This window comes from Cydia splendana, chromosome 1 (assembly GCF_910591565.1).
Source record: "Cydia splendana chromosome 1, ilCydSple1.2, whole genome shotgun sequence".
NCBI lineage: Eukaryota > Metazoa > Arthropoda > Insecta > Lepidoptera > Tortricidae > Cydia > Cydia splendana.
The window spans coordinates 13,850,413-13,874,157 of record NC_085960.1 but is presented as its reverse complement, the minus strand read 5'-3'; the positions used below and the strand labels follow the sequence as shown (position 1 = coordinate 13,874,157).

General features: G+C 40.0%; 1 protein-coding gene across 2 annotated transcripts in view; it reads right to left on the bottom strand.

Moving 5' to 3' along the window:
• Positions 1-998: 998 nt before the first annotated feature.
• Positions 999-23,745, bottom strand: part of LOC134794879 (uncharacterized) — a 61,452-nt gene continuing 38,705 nt past the window's right edge. The window contains exons 2-8 of one of the 2 annotated variants that reach the window (XM_063766719.1): positions 19,265-19,387; positions 6,021-6,160; positions 5,329-5,659; positions 4,635-5,001; positions 4,372-4,546; positions 2,751-2,982; positions 1,000-2,142 (exon numbers count right to left, since the gene is read on the bottom strand). In XM_063766719.1, the coding sequence (XP_063622789.1) occupies positions 1,226-2,142; positions 2,751-2,982; positions 4,372-4,546; positions 4,635-5,001; positions 5,329-5,659; positions 6,021-6,160; positions 19,265-19,387 (2,285 nt within the window). In that variant the 3' untranslated portion in view covers positions 1,000-1,225. Of the gene's footprint in view, positions 2,143-2,750; positions 2,983-4,371; positions 4,547-4,634; positions 5,660-6,020; positions 6,161-19,264; positions 19,388-23,745 lie in introns of both variants that reach the window. The other variant, XM_063766711.1, reaches the window with a different exon arrangement.

Here is a 23,745-nt window from a genome sequence, read left to right as displayed (position 1 = left end):
AGTAATGGCTCTGTGAGCTATAATAGACCCTGTAATCCCTGTAAAAAGCTAATTTGACAAATACAGTCCAAAACACCAGAACCAACCGCTCAGCCGTGTCAGTCGTGTGTTACGGACGTTTGAAAAAAAAAGCGCGGAAAAGTTGAAATTTAATGGAAAAGCCCGGAATTTTTTAACGTATGCAACTTATTATTATTAGAAACGTCATATTTTCATTACAAAAAAAAATATTTCAAATCACCAATTTGAAAAAGGGCTTTTTCTTCCCTGCTAGGAGGGATCAAAGTGGTTCTTTTTTCCCTGTTAGGAGGGATCAAAGTAACACTTTTCTGTACTAGGCCACTATTCTTAATTTTTTGCACATATTTTTTTTAACTAAAATAATATTTTTAAACATCATGTGATGTGAAAAGCAGTATGTGTCACATCGTAGCAAAATGATTTCCACCTTGGGCGTAGCACACACTTGAATTCCTCACTACGCTCAGGGTTCTACTTTAGAATCCTTCGCTTCGTTTAGGATTCAATGTAATGTAAATGTGTCATTTTGCTCCCTTGTGACACAATCTGCTATTTTGCCACACATTGCCACAATTTTCTCATTGCAAATGCCATGCAGGGTTATATACTTTGGTCCAATTCTAGTGTTTAAAAAATAGTCTTGATATAAAATGACAGACGTAAATCAGGAAACATTTTTAATTCTACACTAAAACATACACCATAATATCACTTGACTGAATCCTTGTCTAATCTAACGTATAAATTGAGCAATACGCTATGTCACCCAAAGAAAGTATGCACAAACTTGCATTGCTTATATTCGCAGCTAACATAAAAACAACACTAAGGGCCAGTTGCACCAACCACAATTGACAGACTGATCAACGTTAGTCAGCAGTTAACTATGAAACACCTATACAAAAATATTTAACGAACATTTAAGGGTGACATACAGTTTGGTGCAATAGACCCTAACAGCTACAACAACGACAGTTAAATCAGTAACCATAATTATATATTTTTTCTAACATCAGTCGAAATAAATAAATCGAAAAAGTTAGAATAGATCCTAAATTGTGCATCTTTCTGACGGTGACTGAACAACATAAGTTGTAAACATTGGCTTCACCACTAACACTAATGCATTGGAAGTGAAATAAATAAATAGCAACATTTATATGACACTTAAATTAGTTATTGACTAAAATTCGATGAATAAATACTACGTTCGTTCTTTACTTCTGAAATGTTTCTCCGGGGTCACAACTGTGACCGTTTCTTTTTTTATTCTTCTGTTTGACTTTCCTAAGATCGCCTCGTCTAATTTCTGGATAGTGGCTGACTGAGTAGGATATTCACCTACTAGTCTAGCAACGGACGTTGGTCTGACAATTTGAACTTTTTCGTTATTAACCATTGCCATTTCTGTAAATTCTGTATTTATCTTTTCTGCACTAGTTCTTTCTATGCTAGATCTGTAAAATCTTTTGACGGGCGGTGAATTTACAGCCTCTTTTAAAATAGTCGAATCTATTTTATCTAAAGTTTCAACTTCATCGGTCAGTTTCTCCTGTTTGACACCAGTGTTATTTAATTCCTCCACAGTTTTAATTTCTTGTTTAACTATTTCTACGGACGGTGTACTTTTAAAAGGCTTAATGGTGGTAGTAGTAGTTGGAGTAGGCGATGTAATAGGTATAGTTGTTGTTGAGCTACTTCTTCTTAACGACATTTTTCTTTTATACTTTCTCTCAGTAGATTCGGAAGAAGTGGTTTTAACGTTTTCTGCTGAAGTATCATTTTTGTTAACATTTATATCAGCATTGACTGTAACTAATCGAAATTCTGAGCTGGTTTGTTCGTTTGATTGTCTATTAATTGGTGTTCGAGGTTTATTTGTTCTAAGACCATTAGTGTTATTAAATGGCTTATAGTTTCTTGTTCCTCTGTAAACTGGAGCTGTTTCATTATTGGTTCGATGGTTACTCCTTTCGTCAACAAAAGGCTGTGGTGTTATAATTTGTATGGCGTTAGGAGCATTTCCAACCTCTACTTGCGAATTTTGATTCTGATTCTGGTTCTCTAAAATAGTGATTGCTTCTTTAACGCCCGCTACGTCTTCAGGATTGGTTGAGTGACCTGTAACGTAAATATAAAAAAAATATTGAACTACAGGTTATATTAAGGCGGATCCCTTTGTTGGACATAATTATTGAAAGTCATAATGTAATGATTGTCAGATTATCATTAGTCATAATTCTGAAACCATTAACTTTTCAGGATTTTCGTAAGGTTATGCGTTATGCTATAGATAGGTTATGTAAGGTTAGGTTTGTTTTATGGCGATCCTGAAAAGTTACGCATTCTTGAGAAAAACCAAATTATGACTACCTAACGAAAATGCGGACAAGCAATGATTTAATACTTTATGGGAAACAATAGAGACTCATTTAAGGATAGGGTGGTAAGATTCGCTGTCAACGAGTAAATTTCGGTAGCTCAGTTGGTAGGGCGACGGGTTGCTCCTATGGTCGCGAATTAGATTCTCGCCCAGGAACTGTCCTTTTTTTCCACTTTATTTCATTGTGGTGTCCTTTGCAGACGTTTCTGTTTAATACAAAATTAATTTCGTTCGTAGTTTTCTTTAAAAATGAAACTTTTTTCACTTGTTACTAAACTCGTCCTTATTTTCTTACAAAATATGTGACCAGGTTCTTTACCTTAGTTGAATTTAAGTCTGTACTTACTGTTTTCGTCTTGCATCTCTTTCTTATAGCTAGAGAAGAAAGTGAGTGCTTTCATGAGCTGGTAGCTTTTCGAAACAGGGATGTTGGTATCGTAGAGGCGGCGGGTGCTCGGGCAGTCCACGTAGAACCACCAGTTGCACTTCAGGATTGTCTGGTCGAAGAGGGTCGACTCAGGGCAGAGGAAGGACTTCATAACTAGACCGTCGTCGGTGAGGGCGCACACGTGGAATACCTGAAATTGAGATGGAATGTGTTTTATAGGTTAGGTTATGATATAGCATCTGGTTGCATATATTTGGTTTTTAGAATCAATTTACTTGAAGTTTACACATTTAGACAAAAAATGTAAAGACTGAAAGAAAAATATATTCAGCCTCTTAGGCGTACAGTTAGACCAAGAAAAGTCTGCAGCGATTTTGATAGCCCACGCATTGCATGTGTTATTTATACGTCATAATTTCATAGAAGTTTGACGTTTAAAATAACACTTGCACTGCGTAGGCTATCAAAATTACTGCAGACTTTTCTTGGTCTAACTCTATCCAATTTTGATATTATTTTTAATAATTAGGTAATAGTTTATGTATAGGATTGGTGGATCTTTTATTATTTCTGCATATTTATGTATACAAAACGCTCGATCGCTGTATAAAAATATAGGTACTCACAGGCCAATTCGAGTTTTAGTTATTCGATCTGTTTGCGATGTTATACTGATCTGTCAGTGTCAAAAGTGATGTTTTTGGCTGAAGAAATGTCACTGACAGATCCGATCAGTATCCTATCAGAGACAGATCGAATAATTGAAACTCGAATTGACCTATTAAGTATAATCGTCTGCAAAACTTCACTTAGGATGAAGTTACATCGTGTAAACATTAATTAAGTATTTGAGTTAATTTGCAATTTTCTATTCGACAGGTAACTTTAAACCTTAACCTCAAACGTATGTACCTACATCTAATAGCCAACAGCCTCGTCCGTTCTGGTTCCGTCGGAAATGAAAGGTACATTTAACATTTTATTTTAAACAAATACCTAAGGGTATTGACGTCCGTTTCTATCAACATACTTGTGCTGTCGCTATCAGATATCTGATATCTGATGGCGACTGAATGACGTGAATGAAATAAAAGCTCGTAAAGTATGTTTATGTTAAATGTGGTTCCCTGACATCACAGATGAATAGTAAAGTTTAAACTGGAGCGTTTGAGCAAAAAGTCGTCAATGTGATGCATTTCTCCGATTGTAGTTATCTGACGATCTGCGGGCTCAGCACGGTTCCATTTTTATCGACTATCACTATGCGCGTCCCTTTCGCACTTACATACTTGTTAGAACGTGACAGGCATGGTGACAAGGGATAAAAACGCGACCGTGCTAAGCCGCCTGGACATGATCATTAAACATTCCAGTTTTGCCATTCGTATTACTTTCTCTTGCTGATCAAACCATGTAGGAAATCATACGTTAGATTGTCATTTATCAAAATATTTAGATCAACTCATTGATCCACAAACAAGTAAATTATTAACGATTTTAAGTGCCTACTTATGTACTACTTAGATATGTATGATAATCATTTCACAATACAATTTTATTATAATTTTACAAAACTTACCATACATCCAAGGCTCTCATCACCGTACAAACCAGGGAAGTACTTTTGGTCACCGCAGTGGAAAGATGTGTCAGGCAGATCCACCTTGGATTGGAAGTGGTCGTCAAAATTCTTCTCATAACCAATGGGGTAATATTCTTTAGGGGCGTTCATTACTTTACCCGATGTGGGGAACCTATTTAGAAAAAATTATAATACGGTTTTAGTAGAGAAACACACATTTTTGAATACATAGACTATATTATGTTGGCTACTGCAAGTACCTGGCAGGTTTTTGTTTAACTTGTGGTACAACGATCTCTGGCTCCGGCTCTGGTTCGGATTGAAACACTATTGGCGCTTCAGTAGTCGTTGTCGTAGTCGTCGTGGATGTCGTCGTTGTCGTCGGCAACGGTACATTCGCGTACTTGTTCAACAACTGCTGCTGCCGTAATGCTATCGCCGCCTCCACTGCCTCCATTGATATGTTACCGGCTTTGGCTATCTCAACAATCTTCGCATTTATGTCTTCCTTGTTAAACTTTAGGGTTACATCGTCACCATAACCGGTTATAGAGTTATAGTCGTCGACTTTCTTTGTATTGTACACAGGATAACTCGCCAGATCTTGGATTTGTTGAGGAGCAGGGTCTACAAAGTGAGAAATAGGATTGGTTTGGTGGAAAGATTGAGTGTTTTGATTGAAAGAGAAAGTGGGTGCTTTTGAAAATGGAACAATTTTAAAAGAGTTATTTAAGACTGGTGCAGGTATGATCGTCATAGCGGCCTGGGTAGGCGGAGCTGCAATAGGCATGGGAATGAATGGGTTTAGTGTAGTCGGTATGGAGTATAGTTTTGGAGTGTTAACTATAATGGGAGTCGGTGTGATTCTGTAGAGTGGCTGAGCCATATGTGTTGCAGTCATCTGTGACACCATTTTGGATACTTGTTCGTGTGATACGTGTGGGTAGTTCTCACTTGGATAAGCCACTCCGGCTTTGGCTTGCGGGACTTGCAGAGGTGTGTAGACTTTGGTTACTGCAATCGGGAGAACCCTCATGTTTTCGTCTTTCGGCGGTAGTGGCTTAAATGCTGGTACGCCCATGGGAAGTGGTTTAGCCATAGTTACGGTGGGGTTGACTCTGGTCAGTTTAGTGGGCGCTTCGATGGTTGGCCCTGGCACGATGATAGGCCGCATAGTACTGGATGCCCGGCGGTGTAGACTTGTTAGTTTGTCCATTGCCGATTGGTTCGGACGGCTGGGTGGTGCAGGTGGCCGCATCATAATTCTGTTTTGTTTTCCACGTTTCTGAAATATTTTACCGACTAATTTAGTAAAATTATTAAAAATTCGTACTAGATTAAGAATGTTCAAACAACAAATAGGGTTTTTACTAGTTTGAGGCGAAGTCAAAAGGAAAGGTTATGAATTGACACTAGATATTATATGATACATGTGTGTGTAAATTTGTATCTTATTACGTGTGTTTCATAGTGTCGAAATTACTGAGCCGATTTTGATGTACGAGTATGAAGTGTTAGTAAATTTGATTGTAGGTATCGCTCGGGTAGTATAAGTTACATTTTAACCTACTTTAAAAATGTAAGAGGAAGTACGAAAAAATCCTAACCAAGTCACATATTTCCTGAACTTTTTATTATTTTGTTACCTCTTGTTTCCCAGCCTGTCTGCCTGCGTCATTGACAAGGTTAGGGGGCGCTCCGTTCTTAACGCTGACTGAGCGCCGCCGGCTCGGATCCAAGTTGGTGAGGGACTGCTCGAAACCAAGCTCGTCACCCAGGCTGAAACCTGGAATTTGATAAGGAAATTGTTTACATTCAATTGCAATAATAAGTTGTATGTATACGGATAATTGAAGTTGCATGTTTAACACTCAAAAGAAGTTTGCCAAACTAAGTCACACACGTGTTACTTAGGTACATTTCCTTAAAAAAAAACATATTAGCAAAACCTGTTGATATTTTAGAATGTTTAGAAAATAGCCGACTTCGTCACGTAACACCATAAACTTGTGTGGTCTACGAGTAAATTACGTACGTAGTCTTGCCTTTTTGTACGAAGTTGTAAATAAAGTAATCAACTCATTCAATTGCTTTAGAAAGCCACTGAATACATTATTACATTCTTCTAGTAAAAGGGTATTTAGATTTAACCAGGTACTTTTTAAGTGATACGGATTGTATTATTTAGGTAATATTGCATAATAACAATTTTCTACGCGACTTTACGTGTTAAAAACTACACCTTATAATAAGAAGAAGGTATTTGATATAAGATTCTGCTGTAACCTTGATGCATATAATTCAAATTGCTACCTGCTTAATTAATAATACCCTTCTTGTACCTTTACCTACTAGGTATTTATATCAAACATGAATAAAATACGATATTACTATCTCATGAGTAATGAAATTTTAATGGAGCTCAACTTTAATGGCAATGCATTTCTCAATACAATAGAAACATGAGATGTTAAATAAGTCGTTGCTTTATGTTCTGTGTAGAAGACCATAAAAAATATCCCATCAAAACATAAATGTGAAATGAGAGCCAAATTCAATATTAAGAATAGGTATGCGTCGTTGTAGGCTTCGCCGGAAAAAGAATTGAGATTTACCTATATGGGTGCCAAGTTCTAGTTCGTTTGGGATGTAGGTAATTAAAGTTCAGGATTTGACTTCCGCGACTGCCGCGTGTCTAGATATTGGTTATGCACTACTACAACCACACTTCAAAAACTTGCATCTGTATGTCAACGGGTCATCGTTTCCCAGTAGAATACAAACAGACGCTTCTTTACACTGGCAGAAACACCAGAAATGAGTTTCAATAGCAAGCAGACTAAAATCGTCTCTAAATCTACACCTATAAAGCTCTATGTCGTATTCAGAGTGTTAAAGAAAGGTGCAAAGACATCAAATATGCATTGGTAACGGGTTCTACTTAGAGGTAACGTACTATATCGACTGCACAACGTGCAGGTGTTTTCTAAAGGCAAGGTCAAGAACGTGTAAAACTGGCCTTTGCTATTGTACCTGACACGATGAAAAGTTCATTAAAAATAGATGTAATATTCCTCTTAATGCATAAAGTCCAATAAGGTAGGGTCGCCTAAGACCGGATGTGACCTAAGTTCGTATGCATAGAATTTACGAATTTACGATATTTTTCACTGATGGCAACATAGTTTGCTTCGCCATTGTGTTCCGCCCCTCCCGTCATTCCGCGATCGGCACTGCGACGATTAGCACCTGAGCACCGGAAGTTTTAAAAAAAGTTGCCGTTTTTCACCTTGATCCGGTCTTCCCTCCTCGAGTTTGTTTTCACGCTATGGTATTTATAATTTTATTGCCTTTTAAGTTAATTATTGCGTGGTTTTAGCAAATTCTCTATAGATTTGTATACTTTGATTACGCCTAGGACGTCTGTAGGAAAAGATCCGGACTTTTCTCCCCTTGCCGAAGATCGGACTAATCACTGAGGCACTTAAAAAACTCAGCGGTTCTCAAAATTTCGGATCGTAATAAAGGGATATATAATGAAAAAAAAACGTGATACATGACAAGACAATATATATACGTGAATTCAGCCCTTTTTTACAAATAACCAATATATATCCGGTCTTAATTCACCATCTTAGAACGCTCCCAGGCTGAGTTATTAAAGTTTGAGAATCTCAATTTAGCTCCAATTTGCCTGAGGAGGTAAGATCGGACTAAAAAATCGCTAAAAAGAAAGAATTAGTTGGTCTAGTCACACCACGCGGAATATCAGGATGATTTTGTGATATGTTATTGTCAAGTTAAGATCGGATATTTTCCTGTTATGCACTCTAATGCCGCACCAACAGAGTTGAAGTTGTGCAGTAGTCCGAACTTCGGCAACACTAGAGTTTCGTGTAACGTATCCAGAAAAAAAAACCGTCACTTTGAAGGCGTGTCTCACACAAACTATTGCGTTTATCGAAATAAATAAAATATGACCAAATTCATTGTTTCATTGTTAATTACTTTCAATAACAGATGTTTCGTTCGTGGCTTCCGACCTCCGTGGCGACCTGACATAGATAGACTGACTGACTGGCTGACTGACATACATATTTGGAACTTTGGAACTATGAACCTTTAAATTCAAAATTAGACATGACAACAAGAAGACAAAAAGTTCACGACAGACAGCCGACCTGGACGGACGACCAGACAGATACAACATGGTCCTTCAACCTCGAAAACCAGACTATGGAAACAAGAAGTAAAAAGAGTAAGGTCCTTCAACCTTAAAAAACTAGACTATGGAGTCCTCGGCCCGCCCGCCCGGGAGCCGACGCCACGCGCCAACCCCAGTTAAGTATTACCCGTGCGCCCTTTGCCGCGACCGCGCTACGCGCGCATCAGCCGCGCGCCCTCGCCGTGCTCTGCGCGTTCCGCGCGCAACAGCCGCGCACCATCGCCGCTCCGTACATGCTGGCCGCGCGCACTCGCTGCTCCTCGGGCGAAACAGTTCAATCGCATACTTCCACAGCCTCGTCCACCGCAAGTAACTGACGACACACTGCGAGGGACGACGCCGCCGACCGCATGGAAGAGCTCCGGCGCGAAGTGGAGCACCTGGAGCTCAAACAGACAAGACAAGACTTCGCGCCAACGACTACGATTGAACGCCGCTAACTAAACTTCTAGCAAGACAATCTGCCTAAGAGCTGCCGTTCTTTTTCAGAGACGCTCGCGGCTGTCTGTCGTGAACTCAATTACCTAAGTCGTCCCGTAATATAAGACACGACGTCGTAAGGGCCTTTGTTACAACCTACGTGCAAGCATCGTGGCAACAATGACACTGACAGAAAAGACAAAAGAAATCTGACAAATATAAAATATATTTGGGAATTATTTCCAAATTACCGTCTATCCTACAAATATACGCCAGAAATTACGATCGCAGGACAATACGAATTTCGACCGACTGTATCATGAAGACTGTGAACGCGGCCACGCACATCGCACATAGTTCCCATTCCTTCAAAGCCCGTAGAGGAGCCGAGCCGTGCGATGGAGCCCGCGGCGCGGCGGCGCGCCACGCCGTATCACCACCCAAGAAGCTCGCGCTAACCATAGTCTAATAAAACATGGTCTTCCATTCCCAGAGTGACACGGGCCTACGTCACAACAACATGGCCGCTGTATATAGCGCTATCGCATATTATCATATAGCGCTGTCGCATGATGACGTAGGCCCGTGTCAGTTAGGTGACCTAGAAAAGACGGGAATGGAGTACCAGGCGGAGTATATTATTATACCATGGCGCTAACGACGAAGCAACCTACGACCAGCTGACCCGCCATGTTCAGATGTTCACAGTAAACAAACAGAACAGTAAGTCAACTAAGTGTGTCACATGCGAAGACAACCACAGTATAGAGAAGTGCTCTAGATCCCTGGCCCTCTCTATGGACGCCCGCGGGAGTACGTGACAACTCAGAAACTGTGCTTCTCATGCATGTCACCTCGACACCAAATCCTATGTGAACACTGCAACAGGTCACACCACATGACGTTGCACGCCGAGCCGAAGCCCACCGAACTGAAAACAACGTTGCTCGAGCCGAAGCCCACCGAACTGAAAACAACGTTGCTCGAGCCGAAGCCCGCCGAACTGAAGCCTACGTTGCCCGAGCCGAAAGCCCGCCGAACTGAAGCCTACGTTACCCGAGCCGAAGCCCGCCGAACTGAAGCCTACGTTGCCCGATCCGAAGCCCTCATCAGCCGCCGCTGTCGTCACTCACACCGACGTACAACCGACTAGTCACGTCACTCTCAAAATCGCCAGAGTGATGGTCAGTGTGCCGCTGGGATCGGAGACTATATTGACAATACCTGACGAAGGAGCGAATGCTAGTAGGACGAGGACCTCGCGCCCTGGCTTGGAGTCTCCTGCCCTGCGACGGACCTAGGACTCACGGGCGCCTGCAGCCTGCAGCCAAGGGGCCGCAGCGCGTCAACATCAACGTCCACGACGTGAAGGCTGAAGACTCCTATACTTTTGTAAAACTGTTAAATGTTTAGCTTTGCCTATGTTTAATAAACATAACATAACTTTAGGTAGGCTATTTTGGTAGGTTAGGGCGTAACTACGATTTAATAAAGTTTTTCTGACGACTTAGGGACGACTGACGACATTGACAAATAAATGTTACTTCTTTTAGGTAATGACTATAGACCTTATTAGGAGCTTAGGGAGCTCTTCTCAGGGCATAACTGCAGTGACTCTAGGGACACGTAGTGCATGGCAAAATCCTGACTTTTTCCTAATGACGTTGCAGTCCTGCATTTATGCACCTGTGACGAACTCAATGACGCAATAAGACGGTCATTTTCGACCGAGGGATTTGGTGTCAAATCCAAGCTTTCCTCATGAACCAACTACGTATGCACAACTAGTGTCATAAGGAAATTGTTTTTCTAAATCCTTCCCATAGACACGTGTGGTACTAGACACAACTGGTTTACTGTCATTTAATTTGAGTTCCCAAATACACAACTATAGTCTTGCCTGTTTTTGTAGAATTGTAGTCGCCATCAGATATACGTATAGGTCTTCCCATACAACCATTTCCAGTCGCCGTTACGACGCGGTGTAGACACATCTTGTTTCGACACCGTCTGTTTCGGTCACAATTCCAGTCGCAGAGTCACGTCATGCTCCACAGCAGAACCAACTTGGCTTTTTTGAATATAAATATATAAGAAAATATCTATATAATATCTATAAAATTCTAGACTAGTTTAAAAAATATCTATATCACTAGCTTCGTTGTGAGCTTTATTATAAGGTGGCGCTGCTGTAGAGCATACTCCACAGCAGCGCCACCATTAAACATCTATTACTGCTTATCGTACAGGCACATATATGACATCAAATAATTCTATAACAAATCTATACTGTCGTCCACTGACCTAGCTTACGAAATTCCTCATTTTATTTTGAATATACGAACTTACGGTGCCACAAACTTTTTGTGAGAAATAATTATTGCAGCGCCTGACTTGAAAATCTAGGCAATTACACAAAAAGTGTAGAAGTAAGTAATTACTCTCAGGCATTTGTTTACATACGTACTACAAATATGTATTTTTTAGCGTTTTTAGAGGGGAGTAAATAAGGAATAATTAACACCTATTATTCTAAGTCTAACGCTAAAAAGTACACATTTGTAGTACGTATGTAAACAAATGCCTGAGAGTAATTACTTCTACACTTTTTGTGTAATTGCCTAGATTTTCAAGTCAGGCGCTGCAATAATTATTTCTCACAAAAAGTTTGTGGCACCGTAAGTTCGTATATTCAAAATAAAATGAGGAATTTCGTAAGCTAGGTCATTATAGAATTGTTATAGAATTATTTGATGTCATATATGTGCCTGTACTATAAGCAGTAATAGATATTTAATGGTGGCGCTGCTGTGGAGTATGCTCTACAGCAGCGCCACCTTATAATAAAGCTCACAACGAAGCTAGTGATATAGATATTTTTTAAACTAGTCTAGAATTTTATAGACATTATAGATATTTTCTTATATATTTATATTCAAAAAAGCCTAGGTGGTTCTGCTGTGGAGCATGACGTCCCAAGCCGTCGCCGTGTCGACACAGTTACCAGAAATGGGGAAGGGTCGACACATGACACAAAGTGACATAAAGTGTGGTCGCCGTGTGCACACATTGTTACAAGTTTGCGACTACTTTATACCAAAATCATTTGTTCATTCGTTCATTTTGTTCCTGTCAAATGGAAACTGTCAGATGGAAAAATACTTAAAAAAAACCGGGCAAGTGCGAGTCGGACTCGCGCACGAAGGGTTCCGTACCATAATGCAAAAAAAAAAGAAAAAAAAAACAAACAAAAAACGGTCACCCATCCAAGTACTGACCACTCCCGACGTTGCTTAACTTTGGTCAAAAATCACGTTTGTTGTATGGGAGCCCCATTTAAATCTTTATTTTATTCTGTTTTTAGTATTTGTTGTTATAGCGGCAACAGAAATACATCATCTGTGAAAATTTCAACTGTCTAGCTATCACGGTTCGTGAGATACAGCCTGGTGACAGACGGACGGACGGACGGACGGACGGACAGTGAAGTCTTAGTAATAGGGTCCCGTTTTACCCTTTGGGTACGGAACCCTAATAAAAAATAAGTGACATTAATACGCCATCTCTAAAACGGATTACAAGACGTAATTATATATTGTTTGCATTTATATTACAATAGGACTTAAATTATTATGGGGGAATTAAACTGCTCGAGTGATTTGATAAACTAAGTGTAATATAATCAACGCGCCACCACATTGTTTTAGTTTAGCCGGCAATGAAATTGTTTACTTCTCAGTGCCTGTGTTCATAACTATATTATTTGATGCATTTTTAGTACTTCGTTGCGTTTACTATATTTAAATAACAGAAATAACTCTTTACATACTGCTAAACTTGTTAATTATGATGTATAAATATGGTTTCAGGCTGTCAACGTCTCAGAAATATTGCAGTCACAAAGTAGTTGCAATGTTTCGACTTTGTGTCGACTCTGTGTAGACACATGACACGCGCTGTCAAAAGTAATAACAAAGTTACTGGATTTGCAAAATGGCTCCTTGTGTTCATTCGTTTTCAGATATTCTCAAAGTGTAAGAGCCATGCCGTGGTCAGAGATGAGGGCATTAATCGACTAACTGTTTATTCGACTAATTAATGGAATAAAAAAACTTAATCCTCAAATTATAATCGCGATTAATTTAGTCGACCTAACATAGATTGAAATTGAATTAATCTGAATATTAATCGAATAAATTATCGATTAAATCTCGATTGAAAGTTGACAGGGGGACATTTTTGTACGTAAATGTAATAGGATTTGCATGTAAATATTTCCCACCTTTTCGGGGTGGGGACAAATGGGAACACACAATTTTTGGATGTATTCCCATTTATTCCCGCAGGGAACAGATGGAATAGGATTTGCATGTAAATATTTCCCATTTTTTCCCACCTTATCGGGGCGGGAACAAATGGGAACACAATTTTTGGATGTATTTGCATTAAAACATGTATTCCCATTTATTCCCGCAGGGAACAGATGGAATAGGATTTGCATGTAAATATTTCCCATTTTTTCCCACCTTATCGGGGTGGGGACAAATGGGAACACACAATTATCTGATGTATTCCCATTTGTCCCCACCAGGAACAGATGGAATAGGCGTTGCATATAAATATTTTTTTCACACAATTTTCAGATGTATTCCCAGTTGTCTACGACGGGAACTGAGGGAATAGGCGCTGCATATAATACGTACACCATTTGTCTCCGCATCACGTAGGGCGGGAACAAATAGGAATACACCAGTAATGAGTGTATTCCCATTTGTTCCGACGAGAAACATATCAGACATCTTGGAATCCAAAATGATCATCATTTTCGAATTCTGCACTCCCTAAAACCTATAAATCGACATCCGTGACGACGCAAGTTATCTTTATTTTCAAATCCACCCAATTGCTACAGAATACAAAGGACAAAAAAAGAAGCAAGGAGGTAATGAGACAAGCAAAAATACGATGATTCCTCGACGCAATTGGGTGATTCTTAAATTGTGTCCAGATTTTTTTTGTCATAAAAGTTTTTATTTTTCACATATAACTCTCACAAGTTCCGTGACATTTCGACCTTGTAATTTTTTAAATGTTTTTGTTTATCTATGAGGATCTCACTAGAATAATGTAATCAAGGTATGTTTATGCTTGATGATTGAAATAGTAACTCAAAAAATATATATTTGTGTCTTATATTCCTGCCGAAGACTTTTATTTTTCCTTTTCCTTCTACACAAGTTAGGCCAAGTAATAAGAATTTAGGGCTCTCAATTTTATCTTGACTTCTACATCAGTAAAGCTACGAGGCCATGTTTGGTCTCTTTTTCGTATAAATTCGCAGTACCAAATTTAGGTATGGTACAGTAGCGGCGCGTGAGAATTTTTGTTAGGTAACCCGTAGCAAAAAAAAAAACACCTACCTAACCTAACATTAGGTACTTACTTCTTCTGCGCTAGATGTGACCTTGGACGCGAACCGTTGCAGTTAGTTAGTGTAGCCCCTAGTAGTATATAATATAACCTTTGCCGTACTTGTCATCACTAATTAATCTCAAAAGATAGCGTGCTAAAAGTGTTGACTCATTTAGCAATCAATTTACAACACAACAATCAAAATGGGCTACGTAAAAATACCTATTCTTAAAAAACACGAACTGACCTTAAATACACCTGCACTGCGAACAATACACAACACTTACTTACACACAAAATACTAGCAAAACTGAATTTCACTGGTTAAGTAAGTTTTAAATATCAATTTATGCACAAAAGTAACTAAATCACATATAATTTTCCAATAACAAGTGTTTGTAAAACACCGGGAATGGCGTATGAATACCGGGAAAGCTAGATCTAGAAATAGGACTTTATTTGAAGAAACCTCCGTTAATAAATAACTCAATTTGAAACTACATAAGATTCTTGGGCTCAGTAATAAAAGTTATCTGTATTTTCAAGGTTTCCGCAAAATATGATATTAATAGCAGCGAAATACGATAACATTTTGCACATTAACATTCAATTAATGTTTTATATGGCAACATTAAAGAATTGTGGAAAACATTACACACTCCAATTTTAACCTTATTGCCTTGAATTATGGGTTATATTTTCAAATGAAGCAATTTCCACAAAATTGTGGAAAATTACACACTCCAATATAAACCTTATTGACTTGAATTAAGGTTTTTATTTAAAATGAAACAAGAAAAAATTGTGGAAAACACTACACACTCCAATATAAACCTTATTACCTTACATTTAAGGTTTCTATTCAAATAAATAACTCGACGCAGGACCGAGTTATTTTTGAGCTCTTATACGCGGACTACCATAGCGGAGTTTATGCGTGTGTGCGTGAATTTTCGTATCTGTGGTGGTGGCTCATCAATGAATAGTGAAGTTTAGACTCGAGAAGCTCACTTCGCGCGCCCGCTATGATTGGTTGAAAAATCTATTACTAATCTTTTAGTACCTAGTACGTAGTGTTTTCGTTATGAATAATAAGTTTGGTATATGTAGCAAGAAATGTTAGGCAAGCCGGTGGGAATCGGGTTGTATGGAGTCGCCGCCACTGGTATGGTATCACATTGACACCATTCCGAAGTAAAAACATATAAACTTATTAAAATACTTTCTTTTGTGTTGTTAGTCGGACTCGCGTATTAAGGGTTCCGTACATTAAGTCCGACTCGCGCTTGACTGCACATTTCTAATAGGTTTTTTTGGGTATAAAATTAATTTGTTTACCTTACATGTCCGTCTTTGGGTCCCTAATTTACATATATGTACCAAATTTCAACTTAATTGGTCCAGTAGTTTCCGCGAAAATAGGCTGTGACAGACGGACAGACATACAGACGCACGTGTGATCCTATAAGGGTTCCGTTTTTTCCTTTTGAGGTACGGAACCCTAAAAAGATTTTTTTTTAATTTTGTGGAATGGTGTCAATGTGATACCATAAATGGATTCAGCACCCCAGATTTATACGAAAACGATACCAAACACGGCCTAGCACCTTCACTGATGTAGATATATCAAGATAAAATTGAGAGCCCTAAATAAACTTTCAAGAGCGGATATCTCAAAAACTATTCAACATATCAAAAAATTGACTGAATAAACTTGTAACAAATTAAATTAACTTTCATTTTGTATAAGTGGCCATGTCGCTAAGATGCATAGTTTCCGAGATATAATCGAAAAACCGGAAAATGGGACCTTCAAAGCCCCCTCTCTCCCCCCCGCTCAAGGGCTACGGCCGCGGACTTTTGATATGTTCACCTCCTAACTTGTCCAAACCAAGTCAAAAATTGTGTTCCGAGCATTTCCCTCTACGTACAACTTTTATGAGCATTCGTTGCCTGACCTAAGTAGCGTATTGCATTTCTTTAAAAACTTTTCTGTAAAAGGTTGACAGGTGTTGGGTGTTTATATGGTTTTGGTCGATTATTATCATTTGCATCGCCCATGATGACTTACTAGAATTACGAGCACACGAGACACTAATAGTAGTTTGACAAACCTTGGTTTTCAAGAGGTATTTTATATTGACATTTGCTGTCACAAATTTGCTGTCAGATTTAGTCGCAAACCGCACGCAAAGTGCACACAATGTGTCGACACCTTGTTACGGAAATGTGTATACACGGCGACGGCACTTTGTTTCGAAACAATTCTAGACACATTGTGTGGACTCTGTTACGACACATCTGACATTTAGTTACCACTTTGATGATTCTGCGACTGGAATGGTTATATGGGTTTTTCGTGCACATTTGTGGAATATTTCCAATTTATTAAAAGCCAGTAGGAATATGTGAACATTATAACTTCCATAAATATTCCCAGCGGTAGAGCTAGCGTAGCGTAGCGGTACATTCAACCTCCTTAACCTTTTCGACGCCGTGTCAAACACAAAGCAGTCACCCGGACGCCACGTCACCAAAGTGTCAAAACTGAAATTGAACTTTATGCATATGCACGTAGGTCTATGTTGCTCTGTGGTCTATGACCCATTAATCAGTCTTTGGCGTTGAACCTGCGGTGCGGATATATCGGTCATTGGCGTCCAAAAGGTTAACGGGCCTGACTTCCTGACTACTTTCCCCGGTATACTCCAAGCTGACGTTGTCATGGGTGCTAGTCTCCCCCCGCGTTTTGAGGGAGTATATCCAAATTTGACAGACCTACGACGTTCCGGACCGACTGTACTGACAAACCTACGACGTTCCGGACCGAGAGCGGTTAGCGCCGTTTGTCGGCCTGAGCCGGCCGCATACATATCGCGATGGTGCGGCGGCGGGGCGGCGGCGGTGCGGTGTCGGCGCGGAGGTGCGGCGGCGGTGCGGTGTCGGCGCGGAGGCGGCACCGTGTTCAGGCGCCCTGACAAGCGACGACTTGACCTGACTTTGACTCGACGTACGGACTTGAGTCATGACTTGACCTGACTTTGACTCTACGTACCGACTTGACCCTGCCTGGCACGGACCAGGTCAGCACGGCTTGACATGGTCTGACCCGGCCTGACGTGGTCTGACCAGGCCTGACACGGCCCAACGTGCTGACCCAGCCTGGCGTCTGACCCGCCTGACATGGCCTGGCGTCTGACCAGGCCTGACACGGCCTGACGTGGTCTGACCCAGCCTGTCATGGCCTGACGTGGTCTGACCCAGCCCGATACGGCCTGACTGACTTGACACGACCTGATTTGACGCGGCCTGGCGTCTGACCGGCCTGACACGGCCTGGTGTCTGACCCGGCCTGACACGGCCTGACGTGGTCTGACCCGGCCTGTCACGGCCTGACATGGTCTGACCCGGCCCGACACGGCCTGACACGGCCTGACTTGACTTGACACGACCTGACCTGACTCGACATGGCCCGACTTGACTAAGCCACGGTGGTCGGAAGCCCCTCAGCCTTTGAGTATTGGCAAACATCCAATACTGGAGGTGGGGATGTCGTGGCTTCCGACCTCCGTGGCGACCTGACATAGACAGACTGACTGACTGGCTGACTGACATACATATTTGGAACTTTGGAACTACGGACCTTTAAATTCAAAATTAGACATGACAACAAGAAGAAAAAACCAGAAAAAACCAGACCAGTTCACGACAGACAGCCGACCTGGACGGACGACCAGACAGACACAACAACAGCACATTTAGAAAATAGTCGTAGGGTATGAAAAAAAATATACTGAAACCCTGTAAAAATTAAAAAAAAGCGTCCGATCTTAGCCGACCCTACCTTACGTTAGTCTTGTTAGATAAATTTTAGTAATATAGCTCGATAAACAACAAAAACATATCAACATTAAACAAAAAAATCGCAGTTTTCTCGCGCCTCCTGAAAAATAGCATTTTGTCCTTTACGCCAATTGAACCCAAAGGTATCGATCGATATGTACAATTTTGAGACAATGACTTAGAAATTTGCTTTGGCCAACTGTCAGTGTCAAAAGCAACTGCCTGATTCGGAAAGGACAATACGACCAACTACTGTGTTGCCACTCTCAATATTATTATTAGGTTCCGATTATGGTAAGTTATTTAATTAGCGTTTTAATTTTTGTGTAAAACGCTGTCATTTGGTGATTTAAGCCAGCCGGTACCGCTCCCTCACCCCGCTTGTACACCCCACTCCCTACACACTGCTCCCGATATGTTTAGTTTTTAATACGCTCGTTAATTTTTTGGATGTTTTTATAGTTGAATGGAAAGAAAACTGTGAACTTAATTCAATAAATAAAATGGATAGAGAAATTTTCCAAAGCGAGTATAAAGGCAATTTCTGAAAATAGTATAGTTACATGGTTATAGTTACTTTTTTTAGATTTTCATTTTGTAGGTATAAAACGGCAATAAAATGGCATTCCAATGAAAAAATTTGACTGAGCAATTTTCCGGTCCAAGACACGCCAAAAAAATATATTTTATTAATATTGGTATTTCTGCTGGGATATTTTTTTTGATATTTCATATATTGTTGCAATACGTTACATGAACATGTCCGGTGAAGAAAGTTTGAACGGAGCATTTTTCCGTAATAATATATTAACGATTTAAGACTTTAGGTATTTACTTTAATTCTATTATTATTATTCTTTGGAAATGTATACAATACTTTTTATTTATTGATACTTTATCGTACTGTAAAGTTTTTTCTGGCAGAGGAATTACTGCGGGGTCCACTACCTTGATTTCCTACACTATAAGACATAAGTTAGTAATATTTACCTATGCTAGCGTGCGCCTTTACTCCGCCAAGATTCCTCACTCTGAAGAGACCAGATTTCTTGAAAGCACAGTTGATTTTGAAGCCGAAGTCTGATTCTAGAACGCATGTTGGCTGCGTGAATTCTGGAAATAAAAAACAAAAAATATGTAAAACAAACATATTAAAATAATTAAAATATCGTAATGTATCAGTTAAGGGGTTTACATTTTATAATACTTTACAAAAAAAAACTCCAATTCGACGACAGCCATTTTGGAGGCAAAGTCTCCAAATTATTATACACTAGTAATTTATGCACTTGTATGTATTTTATCAGGTTATGGTATCGAGGCAACGTAATGTTCCAGCAGTTCACACAAATTTCAGGCTTTTTGCAAACTCAAACGGAAATCATTAGGTTTAGTAAGCTTTTTAAAAGGCGATAAAAATTATCAAACATAAAGTATCGTCATTTTGATTAAACAATTAGGGGTGCTCATCTATTGATTTTTTGACCTAACTAAAATGCCTGCAAGTTTGTCAAAATTACCGCTATAAACGTTTTCAATTTGGGCCTATTTGAAGTACAAAGATACAAACACAAGCCTTTGTGTTAACTGCATTCGGAAAATAACATAGTTGTGAAGATTACAATTAAGGCAGTAGAATAATATCCTTAATTTACAATGCACGTTTTAGTGTTTAACTGTACGAGTAGTTAAATGAACTCTATTGACTAGTTAATAAGGCTAACAGCAGACAGCTAACAGCTACAGCTGCTAAAAGCTAGTGAGTGGTTAAGAATGTTGAGATAATTATTCAAATTGTTTTAACTGGTCTTAACAAAATTACCCATCAAAACTACATCATACTTTTATTATTTTATCCTACTGGCCTGCGTTCCATCTATGGCCATCTACATATGAAGAGCTTCATATTACCACCCGGCTTTCAACTACATGCTTCCAGGGAATGTTGACCTTCTTTGACCACATGGCCCGCCAAGACCCGTCCAGCTTTGAAAAGCTTGTCCTGTTGGGATGCGTCGAAGGGAGAAGAAGTAGAGGCAGGGCTCCAACTCGTTGGTCTGATGCCATACGCGACGCCACGGGCGTCAACATCCAGGGGGCAATACAGTTAGCCCAAAACAAGGGGGTTTGGAGAGCGGTGGTGAAAAACTGCACTCCTTATGGTCACGACCCTCAGCCTTGAGGAACCGACACAGAAGAAGCAATGTAAGTATACCTACCTTAAATTATACGTAGGTACAGAGAAACAGCAGCAACTGGTTCAGGACATAAAATATAAGGCTTAGTAGTTTGACCTAGATTTCACCAGCCCACGAGACATGGCCTTAAAGAACTAATGTTTTGTTTGCCTTTTGACAAACAGAATAAGTGATATCATAGTCTAAATATACACTCAAAGGGGCCACTATGCCCGTCAATACATATTGTATTGTATTGTAGTTCGGGCGATTTTCCCCAACTCGACGTCTTGCGCCTATTTTACATATACATATACTAAGTAAGTACTTTACCTTAAGTAATATAATTTAAAATTAACAGGCATTTCCGGCGTTGGGTACTTCCTGTGCATCATTGTGATATGTAAGTCTAAGTGCGTCTTACTCTTACTCTACATGCATAGTCTAATAAAATAAAACATGGTCTTCTCTTCCCAGACCCAGAGTAACACAAGCCTACCAGGCCTATTCGGATTTCGAGATAATCACAAGATCTTGAGACGATTTAGAGATCAACTAGATCTACATTAGATATCGACTAGATGTGACTTGGATATCTAAGTCATAACTTGTCGAAATCGTTCAAGAGGACCTCCAGAATCGCGGAAACGTCAAATTTGTCATATCTATCTTACAAATATCTTTAAATTATCCGTATCGTAACTTGTTGAAGTCTAGTAGAAATCTAATTCATTTTCCGAATCGAGCCGTACGTCACAATAACATTGGCTACAAATATAATGACCACCAAAAAATACTTTGCTACCCTAAATAAAAAAATCATGCTTACCAAAAAAAATTACTGAACACCAAAAAAATAAGGCCTAAAAATACAAAAGTACCACCGTTTTAATTACGACTGCACTTCAAATTGTATTCAAATACCAAATATATTGACTGATCACCAAAAATCATTAATGATCACCAAATCTTGAAGACCAAATTAATGCGATATTTTCACCTAAATAAACCACTATGATTACCAAAAAATGTATACATACTACCAAATAAAGTAAACTGATGCCAAAATTACTAACCCCTCCCGCTCAACCCCCCGTACCCCGCACCGAATACCCACCTAACCTAACCTACTTTTCTAGTGGCATTTCGTTATGCTACTAGAAAAGTAAGTTAAACTGCTATCAGTTAAGTGGGTTAGGTTAGGTTAGCACTGCGACCGTTACAGAAACGAAATGGTACTAATAAAAAACACGACTGCGAAAAAGCGAACTGAAAAGACAAAAATAATTTTTAGTTGTGTTAGTTACTCAACTTAATGAATGTAAAAAAATATTAGAATATGAGTGTTTAGTGAAGGTTATAAACAACAAACGCAAAAGTTTTATGCTCATTTAGAATCGTGACTGTACCTGTGTATTTTATTTCAATTGCAGTCGGGGACCTTGATGTATTGACATTTTCCCATTTAAAAGGTCCCCGACTGCAATTGAAATAAAATACACAGGTACAGTCACGATCCTAAATGAGCATAAAACTTTTGCGTTTGTTGTTTATAACCTTCACTAAACACTCAAATTCTAATAATTTTTTACATTCATTAAGTTGAGTAACTAACACAACTAAAAATTATTTTTGTCTTTTCAGTTCGCTTTTTCGCAGTCGTGTTTTTTAATTTTTAATTAATTAATTTTATTTTATACTTTTTAGAATTTTTACATTCATTAAGTTGAGTAACTAACACAACTAAAAAATATTTTTATCTTTTCAGTTCGCTTTTTCGCAGTCGTGTTTTTTAATTTTTTATTTATTTAATTAATTTTGGGGTCATGATTTCGTTAATAACCATTTGAAGTCACTTTATATTTCTTTTGCGAGGGCGTCCTCAGTACAGAAAGGCACGCAGAGCGCCGCATATATCGGGCTACGCCCGACTACTTTGGAACGCGTACAGTGCGCCACGAACGTCGGGCTACGCCCGACGCTTTGAGCAAGAGGGCACTGAAGGCGTCTTGGTAAGGGTACAGCGTGTCACGTATGTGGGCCTACGCCCGACACTTAGTGTGAGAGAGTCGAAGGCGCCTGGCTTTGGACCGAGTGCAGCGCGCCACGTACGTCGGGCTACATCCGACTCTTTTACCATTAGGGCGCCGAAGGCGCCCGGCTTTAGAACGCGTACAACGCGCCTCGTACACGCCCGACGCTTTGAGTAAGAGGGCGCCTTCGGCGCCCGACACTTTTAGTATGAGAAAGTAGAAGTCGCCTGGCTTTGGACCGCGCGCAGCGCGCCACGTACGTCGGGCTACGCCCGACTCTTTTAGTATGAGGGCGCCGAAGGCGCCCGGCTTTGGAACGCGTACAGCGCGCCACGTACGTCGGACTACGCCCGACGCTTTGAGTAAGAGGCCGGCTTTGGTAATCATACAGCGTGTCACGCTACACCCAATACTTTTAATATGAGAGATTTGAAGGTGCCTGGCTTTGGACTGCGTGCAGCGCGCCACGTACATCGGGCTACGCCAAAACCTTTAAGTGTGAGGGCGCCGAATGTGCCCGGCTTTGGTATGCGTACAGCGTGTCACGTACGTCGGACTACGCCCGACACTTTTAGTATGAGAAAGTAGAAGTCGCCTGGCCTTGGACCGCGCGCAGTGCGCCACGTATGTACGTCGGGCTACGCCCGACTCTTTTAGTATGAGGGCGCCGAAGGCGCCCGGCTTTGGAACGCGTACAACGCGCCACGTATGTCGGGCTACGGCCGATGCTTTGAGTATGAGGGCGCCGAAGGCGCTCGGCTTTGGTAAGCGTATAGCGTGTCACTTACGTCGGGCTACGCCTGACCCTTTTAGTGTGGGGGCGTCTTTGGCGCCTGGCTTTGGACCGAGTGCATATACTTGGACAAGTTGCAGGAAGCGCACATCTTTCTTACGCTCTGAGCCGTAGGCCCTACGTGGAGCTCACCCTTCGGCCTTAAAAAAATGTCATCATCATCATAAATGTTAAAATTAAATCAAACCATACGGTTATAATGATACTTTCACGATTTGTTCTGCCAAAGTCGGTGCAGAGTTAGCTTAGACGGACTCTGTATCGTATCGATTAATAAATAGAAGTTATATTTTAAACTTTTCGATTCCATAAGCGCAATTACGAACATGTTTTAAAAACTATGAGTAGTATGTACCTACCTAATATAATATACTTAATTATATTTTTTTATGATCAGCGGTCAAACCCTTTCCTTTTATTTTAATAAGTATCCCATTCAATAATAATATTTGGTTTTATGAGATTAGC